General features: G+C 40.1%; 1 protein-coding gene and 1 non-coding gene across 5 annotated transcripts in view; both read right to left on the bottom strand.

Moving 5' to 3' along the window:
* LOC140077158 (P2R1A-PPP2R2A-interacting phosphatase regulator 1-like) overlaps positions 1-20,300 on the bottom strand; it is a 981,687-nt gene that overhangs the window by 956,432 nt on the left and 4,955 nt on the right. For 2 of the 4 annotated variants that reach the window (XR_011849720.1, XR_011849721.1), the window contains exons 6-10: positions 19,543-19,644; positions 19,100-19,188; positions 17,890-17,951; positions 17,283-17,376; positions 14,677-16,088 (exon numbers count right to left, since the gene is read on the bottom strand). Coding sequence is in view for 2 of the 4 variants with exons in the window: in XM_072124080.1 (XP_071980181.1) it covers positions 15,944-16,088; positions 17,283-17,376; positions 17,890-17,951; positions 19,100-19,188; positions 19,543-19,644 (492 nt within the window). In the remaining 2 variants the exon portion in view is untranslated. Of the gene's footprint in view, positions 1-12,149; positions 16,089-17,282; positions 17,377-17,889; positions 17,952-19,099; positions 19,189-19,542; positions 19,645-20,300 lie in introns of those variants that run through there. The other 2 variants (XM_072124081.1, XM_072124080.1) reach the window with 2 other exon arrangements.
* Positions 17,670-17,809, bottom strand: LOC140101518 (small nucleolar RNA U109). The gene has a single exon (XR_011850112.1). It is a non-coding gene; the product is annotated as a small nucleolar RNA U109 (small nucleolar RNA).

Below are 20,300 nucleotides of genomic sequence, written 5' to 3' on the forward strand. Positions count from 1 at the left end.
AATAACCCGTCCAACCCCAATTGTGTTGACTTGAATAACTTCAGAAAGTTTCAGTATGTAGAACGCAGAGACGTTAATGAAGTAATTGTTTAAAATTCCTTGGCTTGATGTGAACGTTGTTGGCTTCATGCACAGTTTATATTATATGTAGACATTTATGGTATGAATTGTCGTAGGGTTGTGGAATTGATATGCAGACAAGACCAAGAACCCATAGGAGGGTACTGGTGGCTTATGGACATCCAATCTTTCAAGCAGCTATACGATGTGTGTTTAGACAAGAATGAAAATGAATCATTGGGATTTTATAGTAGAGTGCAATAATAGTGAATCTCCTGGCAACCATATTATAAGGGTTCTGGAACCAAGGCCTAATGCAACAGTTAGCGCTAATGCTATATAATAATAATAATAATTCTCTTATTTATATAGCGCACACAGATTACACAGCGCTCCACAGGGCTTGCCAAATCAGTCCCTGTCCCCAATGGGGCTCACAATATAATTATAGCAAGGAGATGACGATGGAGGTGACAATGTTTCCACATTTTATAGATAATGGGGCTTATTTACTAAGCATTTTCGTCAGACTGTTCACGGTTTTCAGGATATGCGCAGCTAAGACAGATATTTAACAGTGGTTTGTTCTGGGATTTTTTTGCAAGCGATCGGATATTGGCGCAGCTGCGCTGTCTTCAATGCAACAGAAATCAGGAGGAGGGCCATCGGACGATCCGACTGATTGGGAATGAGCACGGGATTTTAGAATCAAATTGTGTCGCAAGACATTGCACTTACATGCACCAGGAAGAAGAAGGTGAACTCCAGTGAACCTGAGCGGGGAAGAGACACATGCAGGATATCGGGCGCACAATCTTAATTAAACGCGGCACAGTACATTATCGTCGGACAATACACTTGGGGCCTTCGTCTTCATTACTTTTAGAGTGACATTTTTTTTTTTAATAGAATAAATCTGCATACAGATATTTACAAATATTCACTGTAAAATAATGCCATATAATTCCTATAGAATACAATATCCAATTAATGCTTCCATATAGTTTCCATGTAATGTATTAGTCCATCATACAGTGTCTTGGAACCACCAGATAAAATGACTCTGGGCCCACTATTCATCCTCCCATATGCAATAGACCAAGTAGCCTCTAAATTAGGTTGCATCCTCTGGTGGGCCAGTCTGACACTACCATAATACAATAGCCTACATTTATTAAAAACAGTGAAGTGGAGTGTGCAGAGGGCGCCGGATTCATGATTTGTGGCACACTTTCTTCATGAATTTGGCGCTCCTTAAGCTGCTCCGACTTTTTTTTTGGTGCACTTTTAACGTAGCTCACGGTCTCACTGTGTACCGAAACGCCCCTTTCAGTGAAGAAATTTGTGCCACATCGGGCATAGTGCAATGTGGCGCGGACACTATATAATTACATGTGCAACTAGTTTGCACTAAAAAGCACTTCCCCCTTCCTTTGCCTTAAGTAATCTCATGGAAGCAGAGGAAGTTTCCGCACAAAGTGGAATGGGGTATTGTTACAGCCTATGATGCTACAGCATGGAAGGGCTCTGAAGGTCCAAAGGTCCTGAAATCACAGATTGAAAGCAGACAGAAGGGACGCACCCTCCATTCTCCAAGAAGCTTGATTCTAGTACCATATACAGGGGCTATAATACTCACACAGTCCAGGGGCACAGCTGGAAGGGGCACACTTTGTCAAAAGGGGGTTTCGCCTCTGGCGATAGTTCAAGGCTGATTGGCACCCAGCATGGGACTATTATAATTTCATTCTATTGGGTATATTATATAACTACCCATATGTTCTGAATGATAGAGCATTAACACATACATGGGAACACTTCATAAAGAGGTAAAACCTGCGGACAAGTTTGCTTTAATATTTATTTTTCTAGAATTCAGTCTCACGCTGTCACACCTAGATTAACAGAATTGGCAGTAATATGTTCCAACAGCTGTCTCCCTGCATTTGGCGCACGAAGAGAAACATGCGAGGACTTTTATAGGCAGAAAACTCCATGTCAGAGGGGTGTCCCAGTTCTGTGGTTATTAAAAAAAACATTGCCCAAGTTCTGTCTTACAAAGCAATGAATATAAGCAGTTTCTTCCATGCTGGGTAAGGTGTCATCTACCTGTACAGCTGTTTTTACAGATTCCTCCTAACTCCAGAAATACATGTATCTGCCGTCCAGACAAATTGCGCTGCTTTCCAGGGACCATAACTTATAGTGACTGCATAATTGAGGAGGGCGCTCGCTCGAAGAGCAGTAACCAGACCTTCACCTAGTGATTGCATAGAGATTTAGTTGCTAGAAACAATTCCCCCGTGTAGCACCCACGTAGACCTCCCCAGGGGTAAGACATTGTAGCTGTCCTCAATATGAGATCTATAAATTGAAGTGGAATGCCTGTGTCTGTTTCATTAAATCTCTGCTCAGGCAGAGTTCATTGTTTAGTCGCGTCCTGAGTAATATCTCTCTGGCAGCCATCCTACACAGCGTGGCTCCTATTTATGTGCTACTTGCCAAATGGAATGTTTGGCCAACTTTCCGCAAAGTGTTCATTTACAGCAGTGGACTTGGGATTTCATTTTCGGAGTATGTATTTCTTTTAATATGAGTGATTAATGCTCTAGGTTTACCCGTTATTCATTTTAAAGCGTATTGGATCCGCTGGGTTAATGTTCACAATTTGGTGGATGCAATATATTCTTGTGCGCGGGGTTATGTTTTGGCATCAGAGCGGTAGTATTTATGCTACTACGGGGAAGATAGAAATATAAGTAATCTTTCCATTTATTCTCATAAATTTATTGTGGTGTTAGAAATAAGAAACAACCTTAAAGAGAACCCGTCATGCAAAATAACCCCCCTAAACTAAATATATTTTCATAAACTGCCTTTAGAGAGCATTGCCTCTATCCCTTCATTATCCCTCTACATACCTGTAAACCTAAGCAATGAGGTCCTAAAGCTGTATGCAAATGACCTGTGAAATGTCCAATGAAGCATTAGCATATTCAAGCTGTCCACTCTATTCATGAGTGGGAGGCACAGCCACACCCCCAGTGCATGACTGACAGCTTGTATAATGATGTGAGGCTGTATAGTGATGTGCTTCCTGGTGCTGGTGGCCACGCCCCCTGCAGCCTGTGTGTGCATGTGTGTGTGTTTAGGAGGGATACAGCAGCTCCAGGCAGCCATGTTACAGCAGAACATGTCAGATTCATGTGTAGCTGATGTCTGTGTCTCTCACCTGTGTATTAGGAGGATGCAGCATGTCAGCAGATGCAGCACTGATACCAGCAATACTTTACTATACATTACACACAGACATGAGCAGGGGGAGGAGAGGGGAGGGGGTAACAGGGGTGATATCACTGCCTCTGACCATGTGACCAGCCTCATTTACTTGATAAAAAATATGTGATTTTACAATGAATAATGTATGAAATAACTAGATAAAGGCTGGGATGGGATCCTTGTGAGCTGCTCCAACAGGTAGTAGTGACAGTACAAGTGACACAGACCTGATGACAGGTGTCCTTTAAAGGACATTTACCATCAGATTCCTTGATGGTAGATGATTACTCCTTACCTCCTCATCCCGTCCCCCTTTGCTGTAATCTTCTTTCAGTATATTTTAGAACAGTCGCATTTAGTAGAAAAATAGGTTTTTAAAATATTCAAATGATCCTGAGGTGCTATGCAGAGCACCTATGGGCTACACTGCCAAGTAATTTATTTATGCCCCTGGCCTGATCGGCACCGGCTCTCACTCTGCAGAGCACCTCAGGCTCATATATAATATTTTAAAAACCCTTATTTTCTACTAAATGCGGCCATTCTAAGATATACTGAAAGAAGAATAGAGTTATGGGGGACTGGACCGGTTAGTTGTAATAATCTACTATCAGGGAATCTCATGTCCTATAATGATCAGGCCCTAAAGGGAACCTGTCAGGGTGATTCGGAACTATACCACCCATAGGACCTGTAGTTTAGTGTCCACATTCAGGGTCAGTTGTAGGAGGCCCCTGAGTGACAGAGCGCCATAGGGCCCCTTTGCAATGAACTCACCTGGCAATATTAAAAAATTGTGAAACAAAAACAGTCTCCTGTTCCCTAAAATATTTCCTAGTTTTTTTTCATCCCAAACAGCACCTTTATGGTTATTTTATATACAGCCCCTGTGGATTCCTGCCTCACCAGCAGCTCTGGGCCCTGGCAAGTGCCGGGTATGCCCAGTGCTGGCGCTGACCCTGTCCTGAATAGCCCTGTATGAGTTCTTAAGCATTGCAGCAATGAAGCCAGAGTAGTACACCACAGGTTTACTGCGCATGCGCCGTGGGTACAGCACAGTGAAGTCTTCTGGTGTCATTGCGCCTGTTTTTCTTTCCTTTGCTCGTTCACCATTTTCATTAATACGCAGCAGGTGTACATATACCATTTTAGTCTACAGAGAGGGGACTGGAAGGAGAACCAAGACAATTGTTCTTTGATGGAAATTTTCTGCAACTTTGGGCTTCGTGCACACAGACGTGTTATGGAGCCATGTGTTGGGACCCATTACTTTCCAAGTGCTCATGCCTGCAGCAGCACCATTCACGCGTCATACCATGCATGGGCAGAATGCTGCCACCGCAAATTATAGAGCAGGTCCTATCCCAGCCCACCTTTGCGCATCGGGCAGTCATTTTCGGTCGATATGAGGGATTCTTACTTACCAAATTCATACGGGCCACAAACAAGGGATCATTTGGGAAACCTGAAGCCCCACAGTTGCAGTGTTACTTGCTGAACATATAGGGGGCACTTATCATTGCTTCTACTGGCACTTGCCCCCCACCCCCTCACACCAGTCGAGAGTCTAGAGTGCAGGTTATAACAGAATCCAACACCAAGCCATAGCCTCTTAGTGTGACTGGTGCAACAGTGAAGGACATGATTGTGCGGTGCACAAGATTATGATAAATCTCCCTTCCCAAAGTGTAATCAGATATTATATGGAGTATTTACAAGACAAAATAAGTTTCAAACATATTGCACCTTTACTTGTCCAAAGTCTTATTTCAGGACTTTACTTGAAAGTGGTCAAGTTGTTGTTGCATGTAACCATGAGGGATCCTGCAGTGAGGCTAGACTTGGTGACTGGCTCCACAATGACATCTGCAGGCAGACCCTATAATAAAACCCTTGTGTTACTATACACATCGACAGAAGGGAAGGAACAGCAGGGGCTGCAGGTGCAGCCAGGCTCAGAAGAGGGGCCGCCAGAGTCCTTGTACTGAAGAAAAACAGCTGAAACAAAGACAAGTCCAAGAGGTCCCGGCCTGAGGGCTACAAGGGGGAGTCACTGCAGCCATTGTAATGCAATGAAGTAGAAGGTTTACATTCTAGATTCACATATGTTGTTTCATATCCTACAAACAGGACAGAAACCTACAAGTTAATCCCAATGCCTCATCACCACTTACCCCTATTCTACAACTGCTTTCTTTGACCCCATTAAACATTTGTGCATATTATGATCTAATTTCTTTTGTTGCTTTTCATGGACACACATCTTAAAACACAATGGCCCAGAACTGGATTGTTTAAGAGAACACTAATCTTCTAATATAGCAGAAATTGCATAATGTGGCAGCCAGATTCGGACTCTATGATACTCCTGTGTTACTACATTCGCACGGTTAAAGACACTTAAAGGGAACCTGGCCATTTAGGACACTAAACCGCCCACAGGTCCTTAACGATTTTTGAGCGATCATCTTAAAAATAAACTTTATAGTTATTGCCGGATTGCGAGAGGAGGCGCCAGTGCAGGATTTTTCAATATGAGTCTGTTGTGCCTCATCAGACTCACATAAAGGGAGTATAAAAGCTTTTTTTTTTTAATATACGGTATATTTCTTAACCCCTTAATGACCCTTTTTTGTTTTTTCATTTCCATTTTTCACTCCCCACCTTCAAAAATCTATAACTTTTTTTATTTTTACAAATAAAGAGCTGTGTGGTGGCTTGTTTCCTGCTCAACAAATTGCACTTCATAGTGATGGTATTGAATATTCCATGCCGTGTACTGGGAAACAAGAAAAAAATTCCAAATGCAGTGAAAATGGTAAAAAAAAAAAACACATTTGCGCCATTTTCTTGTGGGCTTGGAATTTACGGCTTTCACTGAGCGTCCCAAATCACATGTCTACTTTATTCTTTGGGTCTGTACGATAACGGGGATAACAAATTTGTATAGGTTTTATAATGTCTTCATATATTTACAAAAATTAAAACCAAACCTCCTGTACAAAAATTATTTTTTTGACTGTGCTAATAACTTTTTTATACTTCATTGTACAGAGCTGCGGGTTGTGCGAATTTTGTAACGTTTTCAATGCTATAATTTTTAGGACTGTACGATCTTTTGATCACATTTTAATTTTTTTACATTTTTTCAAAATGGCAACAAAAAAAAGGGCAATTTTTGGACTTTGGGCGCTATTTACCATTACGGGTTAAACGCAGTGAAAAACCGCTATTAAAACGAGACTTCAGAAGACTAGAAGACTCGATCAATCGCCGCTTCCCGATGACGCCACGGGGAGCGCCGCCATCTTTTTGGGTGATCGAAGGGATAACACTCCTGATTGGTGCTAGCAATATGCAGCAAAGACTTACCAACTATGGAGAGGGCTCAGTAAGGAGTTAATCTACAATCGTCAAACAGGTCAATTTGGGACCTAAACCACAGGTCCGTAAGGACCTCTAGTTGGTTTAGGGCCAAAAATTGACCCGTCAGGTCTTCTTTAACTTTGACATTCTTTTATTTAGTTTTTACTTTTAGTCTTTTTGTCTAAGTCTAAATTCCCAGCACCATTCCTTCCCTCCGTTAAAAAAGTGAAGAATTGAGGTTTACCGTATCAGTTAAAATTTACACTGATGTCAATGGGATTTTTATGGCATACGATATGCTCAGTTTTTCATGGATCCATTATTCTGATTTAGTTTTTTTTTCCTCAAACAGAGATAAAGTACTGCAGCCTCTCATTTTGTTGGTCCAAAAATACTTGGATAACGGACCCCTGCCTAAACAGAACATAACGGATGGCATAAAATTTGCATTGATGTCAATGGCATTTTTAATAATAATTTAATAATATCCTTTATTTAAATAGCGCACACAGATTTTGCAGTGATCCCGTTATCTGTGGTATGATAATGATATTTTTATTTAAAAAAAAAAAAAAACACTTCTAGACGTATTTTTTTTTTAGCCCCAATAGGGATCCTGGCAGGCGCTTCCAAGCAAATGGACTGCAGACCCTTGAATTATGGAGAAGAGAATATGGTGCCATGTATCATGATATACAAGAGAAGATATTGAAATCATTGAAGAAAAAGAAAAAAGTCAAGTTTACTTAACTCAAGGTAAACTTGGCTCCATCTGCACATTCTCCAATCATAATTACAAGTGAAAGACAAAAACTTGCCTTCGGCTTCCTGGTTGTCAGAAATATCTGATGATTTCATGGTACTAAACTTGGTTGTACATTTCTGAGCAAACACTTTATACATAACTAGAAGTTTAAGAGCGCTTACAGAAAGTTGTAGAATAATCGGCCATGATTTAAAGGGAACCTGTCATAAGAAATTAGTCTAATAAACACATTTTAGTATGTTGTCTAGCAGCTTTACACCTTCCGGATCATGTTTATTTCATGGCCTAGCATGGTCCCATCATTCACAAAATCAACTTTAACTGGCTCACGGCTGCCCGCCATGTATTCACGACGGCGGTCCGGTCCCGCTGCATGGAGAGGGCTCACGGACGATCGCTGCCGGCGATGGCGGTGCCCATGCGCCTTGCCTAGGATCGTCGCTCCCCGTGACGTCATCGGAAAGCAGCGATCCATCTCCATGTTAGCCTCGGCTCTTCTGAAGACCCGAGGCTATTTCGTTTTAACCCCTTCATTACAATGTGCTGATAGCACATTGTAATGAATGGGGAGGAAAATCCCCATATACTGCCATACTGTAGTATGGCAGTATATGAAAGGATCGATCAGACAACCTAGGGTTAAAGTACCCTAGGGAGTCTGAAAAATAGTAAAAAGAAAAAAGTAAAATTATAATAAAAAAACCCTAAAAATTCAAATCACCCCCCTTTCCCTAGAACTGACATAAATATAAATATACAGTAAAAATCATAAACACATTAGCTATTGAGGCGTCCGAAAATGCCCGATCAAAATATATTAACGGTTTTTCAATGCATTTAACCCCGTAATGGAAAATAGCTCCCAAACTCGAAAATGGCACTTTTTTGTCAATTTGAAATTTTTTTTTTTTAAACTATAAAAAGTGATCAAAAGGTTGCACAGTCCTAAAAATGATATAATTGAAAATATTATCAAATGTCGCAAAAAATGACACCACCCACAGCTCCGTACAACAAAGTATAAAAACGTTATTAGCGCCAGAAGACAGCAAAAAAAAAAAAAAAAAGTTTGTACAGGAGGTTTTAATTTTTGTAAATGTATGAAAACATTATAAAACCTATACAAATTTGGTATCCCTGTGACCGTACCGACCCAAAGAATAAAGTAGACATGTCATTTGGGGCGCTCAGTGAAAGCCGTAATGTCCAAGCCAACAAGAAAATGGCGCAAATGCGTTTTTTCACCATTTTCACTGCATTTGGAATTTTTTTCCCGCTTCCCAGTACATGGCATGGAATATTCAATACCATCACTATGAAGTGCATTTTGTTACGCATAAAACAAAAGCCGTCACACAGCTCTGTACATGTAAAACTAAAAAAAGTTATATATTTTTGAAGGTGGGGAGTGAAAAATGGAAATGAAAAAACAGGAAAGGGCCGGGTCCTTAACCAGTTAATGTGAATTAGTTGTACAAATTCAAAACATACTGTTAGGTTGTTTAGATTGTGAGCCCCATGGGGACAGGGACCAATTTGACAGCGCTATGTAATCTGTGTGCGCTATATAAAGAATTATTATTATAATTCAAGAAGGCAGAGATTTTAACATGGAAGTCAAGCTCTCCCGGTCTCAAAACGCCTCCTCCTCTGTGAGGCATCATGCACAGGACTTCTGCAGATCTGCTTAGTGAGGTCTCTGGATGTTACAGTTACAGTTTTGGGGGCTTTCTGAGGAAGAGAGAGCTTGACTTCAATGTTAAAATCTCCACCTCTGACTTTATACAACCAATTTATACTCATTTCAAAGTTTATTTTATTTATTTCAAAGTTTATTTAAAATGCCCCCATTCTGGGTCATAAAAGAAACATCATCTAGAAGGTGTTCAGCTGTTTAACAACATACAGGCAATGGTTTATTAGGTCAATTTCTGCTGACAGGTTCCCTTTAACCCCTTCGTGTCTATGCCATTTTAGACCTTGAGGACCAGGCCTGATTTTAAAATTTTGCCCTGTGTCATTATAGGAGGTTATAACTTTTTGACACTTTAACATATCCAGGGGATTTTGAGATTGTTTTACCGTCACACATTGTACTTCAAAGTAATAGAAAAATTTTGATGATATATTTTGTGTTAAGTTATGAAAAAAACTTAAATTTGGCAAAAATTTCTAAAAATTCTTCATTTTCATAGTTCAAAATGTTCTGCTTTTCAGGCAGATAGTCATAGCACCCAAGTAACTTTATAACTAACATTTCACGAATGTCTGCTTAATATCGACATAGGGTTTTATGCATCCCCTCTCTTTTCTAGGTTGTTAGGAGGTTCAGAATTTTGGGAGCAATTTTTCTCATTTTTATGAAAAACGCCAAAACCCTTATTTAGAGGCACCTGCTCAGCTTTAACTGACTTTGAGAGGCCTAAACAGCAGTAAACCCCCATAAATTATGCCATTTTAGAAAGTACACCCCTCAATGTGTAAAAAATCAACTTTAAGAAGTATGTTAACCCTTTAGATGCTTCACAGTGGTTAAAACAAAATGGAGGTCTAATTTACAAGCTGTCATTTTTTTAGACAATATATTCATTTTGGCCAAAAATTAAACCGTCACAAAGTATTAAATGACAAAAAACTCCACAAAGTTTGATACCCAATGTCTCCCGAGTATGAGGATGCCCCATATGTGGCGGTGACTGCTGTACGGCCGCACGGCCGGGCATAGAACGGAAGGAGGCGCCATTCAGAGCAGATCTGCAATGTCACATCTTACAGGCTATAAAATGTTTATTTTTTTTGTAATTTGGACATATGGGGTATTATTTTTTTGTGGATGAGATCCACTTTTCAGGTACATCATTTACAGGGGGGCTCAATAGCCAATAATCAGATTTTATTAACTCTTTCTTGGTGGTGATTAAAAAAATCATTAATTCTTGTTTATGGTTTTTAGCATTTTTTTCCTCGGACGGTCACCGTACCATAAAAATAATGTGTTATTTTTATTCTATGGGTTATCACGATTACGGCGATACCCCATTTGTATGGCTTTTTTATGGTTAACTTGTTTTGCAGAATATAGAACTCATTTTGTGAGACATTTACTTGTTTTTGTATCGCCATGTAACAATGGGCAGAACATTTATATTTTTTTGTTTACAGCGCTGGTTTAGAGCTTATTTTTTGCGGGACAAGCTGTACGTTTTCTTGGTATGATGTTGGGGTACATTTTACTTTTTGATCACTTTTTATGCACTTTTTATGCGGTCAGATGTGAAAATGTAATAATTTTTGTGAGGTTTTTTGTGTTTTTTTTTTACGGCGTTCACCGCACGGGTTCAGTGACCATTTTATTTTATTGTACGGGTTGTTACGGACATTGTGATACCCAATATGTTGTGGGTTTTTTGGTGATTTTCACTTTTTTTAGGTTTTATATGATTACTGCATGGGACGGGACTTAAGGGGACTTTTATTCTTTTTAAATAAGTTTTTTTTAGTTGCACCTTTTTTTTAAACTTTTTTTTTACTGTTTTATTTTGTCCCAGGGTGGGACATGAACAAGTGATCATTTGATCACTTGTTCATTGTAATATGCTGCAATACTAATGTATTGCAGCATATTACATAGTCAGCCTATGCAGTCTGCATAGGCTGACAGCTGCACTGTTAGATCGTGCACAGTGCACGATCCTAGCAGGCAGCAGCCATAGGCAGCCCAGGGGACCTGATCGTGCCTCTGGGTTGCCATGGCAACGATCGGCACCTCCGTGCCCTGCACAGAGGGTGCCGATCGTCGCGCCGATACACCATAGACGCCGCGGTCACTATGACCGCGGCGTCTATAGGGTTAAACAGTCGGGATCGCGATAGTCGCGATCCCGGCTGTTACTGCGGGATCCCAGCTACCGCGTACCGCTGGGATCCTGCGGCGATCGCAAGGGCTCAGCTTCTGAGCCCGGGCGATCGCCATGACGTGATTCTACGTCAAGGTGCGGGAACTACCCGCATCCTATGACGTAGAATCACGTCAGGGTGCGGGAAGGGGTTAAATCTCTCCACCTTGGATATTACTGAAGCTTTTAGACTGAAGGCCATGTGCAGCTTTGTAAACGGACTGATTTTTTTTTTTTAACATTTTGTCCAGATTGGAACCAAAGAAAAATCAATCAAAAAGAAGAAAAATACAATTTAAAGATTTTGTTCACAAAAAGACCTGCTGCGTCCAAAACCAAGAATTTTCCATGGCTTGTACGACAGCTTTCTGATGATCAAGCCAAGAAAAAGTCTAAACATTTTGGCTGAACCTACTATTTTCAGGCATCTTTACTGTTACCATGCTCCATCCTTTGTTTCTCTGGAAGAGGACACTTTCCTGCTCCCATACATGCATCTTCCCCGAGTGTGCATGTGTATGAGGTGATCAGGAGGAACTGACTTTAGTTTGCTATTGTGCAGGACAACCCCCCCCCCCCCCTTATGTGTTCAAATTGGAAAGAGGGGAACAAGCTGTTACCGAACCTTTTACTAGATTTTTCCCAATCCCATTGGGCAAGTGAAAGTGAAACCAAATTCCCAAACGTTCTTCTCCACTATGCGACATTTGGCTTGATTTCCAGAGACCAAACGCTCATATCGGTGAACCCAGAGGATTTTCCCCAATGAGAGGCATTAAAACTTCAGGTTGAAAGGTTTTTAATTTACACTTAAACACAATGTAACATTACTATTGCATTATGAAAATATTGGTCAAAAAAAAAAAAAAAAAAAGACTGATCTAAGATTTTCTGATGACACAGCAGTATCATTGCTAGAGCGGATCAGTACATAGCAGAACTGACAAAATAAAACCTAAAAGGGGGTTGGAGCATGGAAAATGACAACTGTACAGCAGACATTCATTTACATGAGGACAAGGCTTCACTGAAAAATAACACTTTTATACCTTTATATACAATATATTTGCACACGGTTACAAATGCCGACATGATTATAGAAAAAAAAAAACAAAAAAAAAAAAAACAGAACACATTTTGGCACCACTAGCGGAAAGCTAATGTCATCAAGTGGCAATTGCATTCATAAAGCAGCACATTAACCCAACCATGGCACGGTATGGTTTGTGTATCAGGCGAAGAGTCCGCTCGCCAGATAGATGCACGTTTAATGCAATAAGGCACTGCAGAGGTTAATATTGGAGACATAGGGTTGGTCAAAATGCCTGGTTTACCTCATAGGGCATCCTATGTGCATGGCCAGCTCCAATATGGCCCCTGAAAAAAATCTCAGGGGTCACAGCGACAGACTGTGCCGGCCGTTCACATTCATGGTCTGTAAAAGGACACCGTATCGTGCCTCTAGGCCCTCCCCAGGAGGCCGGGTGTCCTGGAATGGGGCGATACCTTCATAGTAAGCAATGAAGCATGCAAGAAAGACAAAAAAAATTCTTCATATGGCCACATATACATACGTGACACCGATAGGCGCAGTTCACACAGCAGATTTTGGCATCAGATTTAAAATCTCATTGAAAATTAGTTTACATTTTCCCTACCGCTTGACCCATTTTCACATAAACTCCTATTGATAAATGGAGGCCCAAAACAGCCAGTTCCGGCTTCCTAAAGCAAAATTCCACCTTCTATCTACCCATCCCCGTGTGAATGAGCCCCCTGCCCCCCAATATAAAATTGTAAGCACATGTAGGTGCAGTATGGGCCCGCAGTAGGCGCTGTATCACAGAACTATACAAGGGCCCATAACGTGCAGCGTATGCACAGACTTAAAGTGCACTTCATGTGCTCGCTTCAACCAACTTTATTAACAATGTCTCAAACCAAACGTCAATACAATAAACTGTAGAATTATCCTGCAGAACTTCACGGCCCTTCCTTTGCCAAGAAACTTTACTTACAGAAAACACTGCTATTTTTTTTTGCATTAGACAGCTCCATCACAATGTCGTAGAAAAAAAAAATGTTTCTACTTTGCAACTTGAAGTGATAAGAGACCAAGGCCATCACAGTGGAATAACAATGACTGGGAATCTGCAGGCTATTCCTGACTACTGTGCAGGCCCCATCTACTTAGCAGCCATGAAATAAAATATATACAATTTAATACGTCATGTGCATTAACTTTAACCAAAAATACATAGAAAATGAAAAAAATCTACAGGCCAGAAGAGTACAAAAATCACTTTGTAGTAAGATTATATGTAAATGAAAATGGGAAAAGGTTACTATAATATTTGTGCAATTTTTAATATAAAGATATCATCGTACTGGAGGCTTTAAACCCCAAACCACAAAGCAACAGGCCGGCACAGGGCACCTCTTAAAGAGGAGATGCAATAGTTTTGAAGCAACTTTTCTCACCCCTTTTACCTCTGTTATCTCTCTTGGAAATGTCCAAATAAACTGACAACTGGGCGTTACCTGTAAGAAGTTTATTCCTATAGAATCTATGAGAAATGTGACCATTCACACGTCATTTATTTGTGCATTTATCATTGTGACATTTATTATTCTATAGGGGCCGGAGAGTCCTCTGAAACGTTGCTACAGAATTGTTGGCTGTTCTTAAAATCCAGCTTTACTTTGTACAATATGGGACATTTTCTTAAAAAATATGACCCAGTGAAAAAAGATTGTGCTTCTTCTTACAAGGTTTCCCCAGAACATGAATTAAAGATTCAATATTTTTTGGGAGTAATCCACATTATATAGAATTATTATTTGCATTGCAGCTGGGAAGATGTATCTAGTGCAGATTACTCCCTCTCCCCCCAAAAAAATTAAAATAACAAATTGTATCTTTAATGTTCCTATTCTGGATAGATGATCTAGATCTAACTCTGCAGAATAGGTAGGAACTACAAGAGCCGATGATATACAGGCGGTCCCCAATTTAAGGACACCCGACTTACAGACAACCCATAGTTACAGACGGACCCCTCTGCCTACTGTGACCTCTGGTGAAGCTCTTTGGATGTTACTATAGGCCCAGACTGCAATGACCAGCTGTAAGGTGTCTGTAATGAAGCTTTATTGATAATCCTTGGTCCAATTACAGCAAAAAACTCCAATTGTCGCTGGGACATAAGAAAAAAATTTGTCTAGAACTTCAATTATAAAATATACAGTTTCGACTTACATGTAAATTCAACTTAAGAACAAACCTCCGGACCCTATTTTGTACGTAACCTGCCTGTATTACCTTAACATGTTTATGAACAAAATTCATAGAATTTCCTGTATTTCAATGACATTTTCCTGACAGTTCTGTACAAAATAAAGCAATTAATTATCTCGTCAGTTTCTTGGGATAATGCATATAATATACATTTAGCAACAGAATTTTTCTGCCGTTAGTAGCTCATCACCAATGACAGTATCAATGACAATGTCCTACATGGCAAAGGTGGCTGAGAGTGAGCATCTAAAACTAATATGTTCCTGTACACCATACACATACAAGCTGGGGCTCATTCATCACCAAAAAGTAAAAAAAACAACCTCAAACCATCTCACATTTGTGAAGGGGTAGGTCCATAGAAGTGTCTAATCAAATGGGGTCAAAACAAAAAGGTCATAATGAATGAAGAACACTATGGTATGCGATGGCCTGATGAAAGTTTTTATGAACTTGATGGTAGATCATCTCTTTGGGTAAATTTGATGCATGTCTGAGAGCTGGAATTCATCAAATGCCCCCTATAACTGCAATGTGAACACGAAACTAAAAGGAGGACCAGCAATTTATATATTTGTGTCAAAGGACCCCTAGTGGTCAGAATTGGAATTACACCAGCCCTACATATTACAATGTCCATTGGCCACAATTGTAATGGAGCAAAAAGTAACTTGTGCATGAAACAAGCATTATTCAACCTATGAAAAAATAGCTTTTTTTGTCAATTGTGACAAATCAATAAAATAATTTAATAAAATAAAAAAATAACGGAAAAAAAAAAAAAAAAAAAAAAAAAAGAGAAGGAAATATCGGAAGTATAAGGAAATTATGTAAGAGACTATATAAAGAACTGTATAATCCAGGGTTATTTTCCTCTCATTTCCCTCCCTTCAAGATGACCACTTATAAAACAGCAAAAAAAGGTAAATTAAATAAACATTCTCTAGTCTATAATTATATAAATTTCTTCGTGAACAATAAATAAAAAGCAAAAAGTTTAGACTTCAAAAGGTTCAGGATTTGGATAAATACCTGGAACAAGCAGGCGAGTGGCACTGTACTGTACATCACATTCTGTACACAAGTTACAAGCCTTCCTCTCCAATGGCAGAGAGTCCTGGAACAGTCCTTCAGGCTGGAAGGCGGATTACAAAATATATACATACAAAAATAAAAGAAAATACACAGGACGGCCGGGCGGGGGGGGGGGGGGGGGTCCTGACTTTACCCCACAGTCTCTAAATAGCCAGGGGTGGGTGTGACCTGGTCCTGAGTATCTCACTTAGGTGACAGATCATCCAGTGATATGAATGAAGAGCAGGAGTTGGAGCACACGGCTGGCGAGTCGGTCACGCAGCTTTCTTTAGTAGTGGAGTCAGATGAAGAGCCGATGCTGCTGCTGCTGTCAAGGTCCGAGGAAAGGCTGCAAAATTAAAAACACAAGATAAATGAGACTTCTGCACTGCAGGACTTGTTTGCCTATGTTACACAAAGTCTATAGGTTCAAAAAGTGGTTGGATTTTAAAGGTCCCCTGAACTCCAAACACCCCTTTGTATAGTTGTTTAAAAGGCTTTTCCAAATTTAAAATATATTCATAACAGAATAGAATTGCAGCTCAATATGAGATCATTTGGGGGTCCAATACCGAGCACCATTACCAACAGTTGTCCCAGCAGCTGATAAACAGAAAATGAGACAGTAAAGCAAGGGCGCCATTTTTAGTGTGGTGGTTAGACCAGGTTACTGCAGATCAACTAATTTTTAAATAGGAGCAGTGACTTGGTTTAGCCTTTACACTGAGAAGGTGCTGTCTGCTTACCGTTTTCTTGTCAATTTATCACCTGTTGAAACAGATAACCTGTAGGGGTGCGGTGTGGTGGTCCCCCCCTAATCATTTTTTGAAGACTTATCCTTAGTATGAAGCAGAAGGCAGACAGTTCCAACAGTAATCTCATGGCTCACACCAGATGCTGCTCTCACTGATGGAGTTGTCCGCTTCTAGGTCCCATTGTGTGAAATGGCCAAAAGTTTATTGATGACAGTGTTCACGCTATTTAAGGGGTTGTCCTTTTTCAGCAAATAATTGATATTGTTTGTACAATGACAAGTTACACATTTTTTCAAAATACTTCGCATATCATTTCCTCACGGTTTTCAAGATCTCGAATGCTGTAATTCTATATGAAGCTTCATTGTTCACATTGTGTGGGTAAAAACCAGTCCATGATCATGTCATGTGACACGGCTTGTTAAATCACAGAAAGTAATCAGAGCTGTGTGATATAAAGAGACGTCCACATGCGTTGCATCACATAACCAGTTTTTATCCGTAGGATGTAAACAATGAGGCTTCATATAGAAGGACAGCAAGCACAAAGCTAGAAAACTGAGGAATTGATACAAAGTATACAACATTTTATTACACAAACAATATGAATAATTTGCTAAAAGTTGACATTCCCTTTAAATAGAAAGCGATAAGGTCATAAATAGGTGAAGCCAGGAACATCTCTCAGAGCTTGAATAATTGAAATGGCATCAGTAAGAGTGTGGCCTATATCATGCCAGTCAATTCTTCAGCACTTTCAAAGAAAACAGAGAAAAAGTGAAACTTACCAACTAAAATCTGACAGATGAGTGATGTCAGGAGAAAGCATATTGGTTGTCCCCTGGAACAGTCTCTTTGGTTGACTTTCTATTTCCATTTCAACTAGTAGAAAAAAAATTAGAGAATTAAGAGTCTTTACCAGAACACAGACTCAAAGATTCCGTCTGACTCTGCGAATGGTTGGGTCAAGCTACTGACATTTACTAATGTTCCATTTTTTTTGGCAGATCCACAAAAATGCAAGACATACAGATGACACTTGGACCATTATTTTTGGCAGAAATGTGACAAAGGATTAGACACTGATGAAACACTGATCTAGGATCCATTGTTTGTGGCCTGAGAACACATGTATGTACATGTAGCCATACAGTGATGCAGACACAGTATGACTGTAGTGTAGGAGTATTATACTACCACTCAGTCTGTACTTCACAACTGGCAGCCCTGATAACTCCTTATGTATTTTTCTAGCAAGACTTGGATACACTGATGTACCACAGGCAGAGGCACAAAAGTAATATCCATCTTGCACATGTCTATGTCTATATCTATGATGAACATAAATCACAGGTACAACCATAAATTCAATTAAAAAAAAAAAATATTGAATACCTTTCCTCTTGATGGGGCCAAGGACACTTGGGCGTATACAATTAGGACTCTGACTGCGCCTGCTAGAGAGAATAAAGGTTAGAACACTTACTAAAATACCAAACAATTCTATTACATGGGTTCTCCACCCATTGCAAGTTAGGGCCTATCCTAATTTTCTGATCAGTGGGGGTCTCAATTGAGATGACCAGATCAGCCAGTCGCGCATAAGCCGGCTGCTCTATTCATCACTACGGCACAGACAAGGAAGTGCGGCGCACAGCTCTGTCATCGCCAAAGAGATGAATGGAGCAGCCAGTCGTACATGCACAGTCATCTCAAATGCAACAGGGGTACAAAGGACCTCTGTTCTTGAAAACCGTGGGGAGTCCTATCAGATACCCCACACCAATCAGCAAGTTAGGCCATATTTGAGCATTTTCAACTGGAAACCTAACCAGGGAGGGCACATCCATTATCTATAGGCTTTTGGCCTACACTTACACAACCATACATATCTGAAATGTTAAAATAAGAGTTCAACCCATCGTGTAATGTGTATAAGGTCTCTAGACATCCCCAATTGTAAATGATTAATGGGGGGGGGGGGGGTTCAGGTTCTTGTATCTGCACTTGTATGCCCCACTAAGCTTAGCAAAGAGTGTAGGTATATGGAGGAGAGAGCTGAAGGCCACCTAACATCTAAGGCAGGCTAATAGGATTATCACATCGGAGAGAGATAAGGGAACTGCAGGTGGAAATAAAAAGATTAGGACCTGGTGATGGCTTATCTCCCAAGAACAAAATGATCTGGCACATGCAACTCAATTTTACTTTAATGGGCAGACTCAATACACAACAGTTACTTGGCCAGTGCTAATCTATTGATCTAACGTGCATGAGCATCTACAACAGCATGTATAAGCATTTAATACCACTACAGGCACAGCCACACAAGCATGTATCTTCAACAGATCCTATTCTAATAAATGGGTCTGGTGAACGATACTTGCTGGGCACCGGACAGTTGCCTTGGCCTCTGTATGGCTCGGTATGCAGCCGTCTCTCCACGTCCAATGTAATAATGGGACGGAAGAGTGTACCTGCACTTTAATTCTATGTCCTTCTCAGGACTGAGGAATGACCATAGCAGTTCACATGGCAAATATTATGCTTGTATGTTAAGCTGTATCAAGTTGGTTTGGGAACCAATAATATATACCACACTTACGTGCTGAAGCGCCTTGTAGGACTGGGAATGGGGCTTGGAGGCAGGCCGTTACTGCTCACAAACATTTGCAGAGATGGAGAAAAACATTGCTGTGGATGAAAAGGAATAAACAGGTCATTTTTACCAAATATATACATATTGCATTTTGACAATTTTTTTTAAAGCATCAAATTTATAAAGAAACATAACTATACTTTTTACGATTGATGGAGGATCAATAGACTTAAAAGCTGATAACACTAACAACTCCTTATAGTAATACCCTATTATGATTCACAAAGTCACAAAGCCCCTTCATAGGTCACCAAAACTTCAATCACAAAAATAAAAGGTTGTTAAAAAAAAAATAAATAAATAATATATATATATATATATATATATATATTATACACACACACACACACACAATGAGATGCAATAAGCAAACGAAATCTATACAATACCTTCCCAATTCCTCTGGTAGGCGAAGGAGCCGGTGACACGGGTACAAAGTCAACACGCTTTGGAGAAGAAGATTTATCCAGTTTATCAAGATCATTATCACTCTGTAAGAAAGAAAGGAAATTTAGGAATGTGGGAGGAATATCCGAAACAGGATGTTGAATAAAACTTGTGCAAAAGCCAAAATTATAATTTTCATTTAAGAGCCTACATAAAACTTTCTACATCTTTGTGAATACTAAGTGTTAATGGATGGTGATGCTTTGTGGGAAAATGGCTGGGAATGTGTAACCTGAGCTTGTCCTATCCTTTCTTCTCCAGGGTGTCCAGCACTGGCCTATTCTATCACCCCCCTAGATGTGGACTCCTAGCTGTGGACCCAGTGAATATGTGTACTTGAGCTGAAGATCAAGAGAATTAGCAGTCACCTAACAGATTTATCGCTACATTAACGTGCATACAGTAGCGTAACTTGAGCGGGTGCAGAGGTTGCGGTTGCACCCGGGCCCAAGAGGTTTAGGGGGCCCTTATGGTGTCACTTTCCCATATGAGAAGACTAGTACTATACACCATACATTATAGTTGGGGGCCTAAAACAGACTTTGCACTGGGGACTATCAGCTTCTAGTTATGCCACTGCGTGCATATATCTATTCCAAAAAGGTTTTACACAAATCTTTCAACCATTGTAACCCAAAAGGTTGAAAACAACATAAGACCCCCTGAAACTCAAGCAGGAATACCCTCCGCAAAAAGCAGC

The sequence above is a fragment of the Engystomops pustulosus genome, chromosome 9, assembly GCF_040894005.1.
Source record: "Engystomops pustulosus chromosome 9, aEngPut4.maternal, whole genome shotgun sequence".
Taxonomy (NCBI): domain Eukaryota; kingdom Metazoa; phylum Chordata; class Amphibia; order Anura; family Leptodactylidae; genus Engystomops; species Engystomops pustulosus.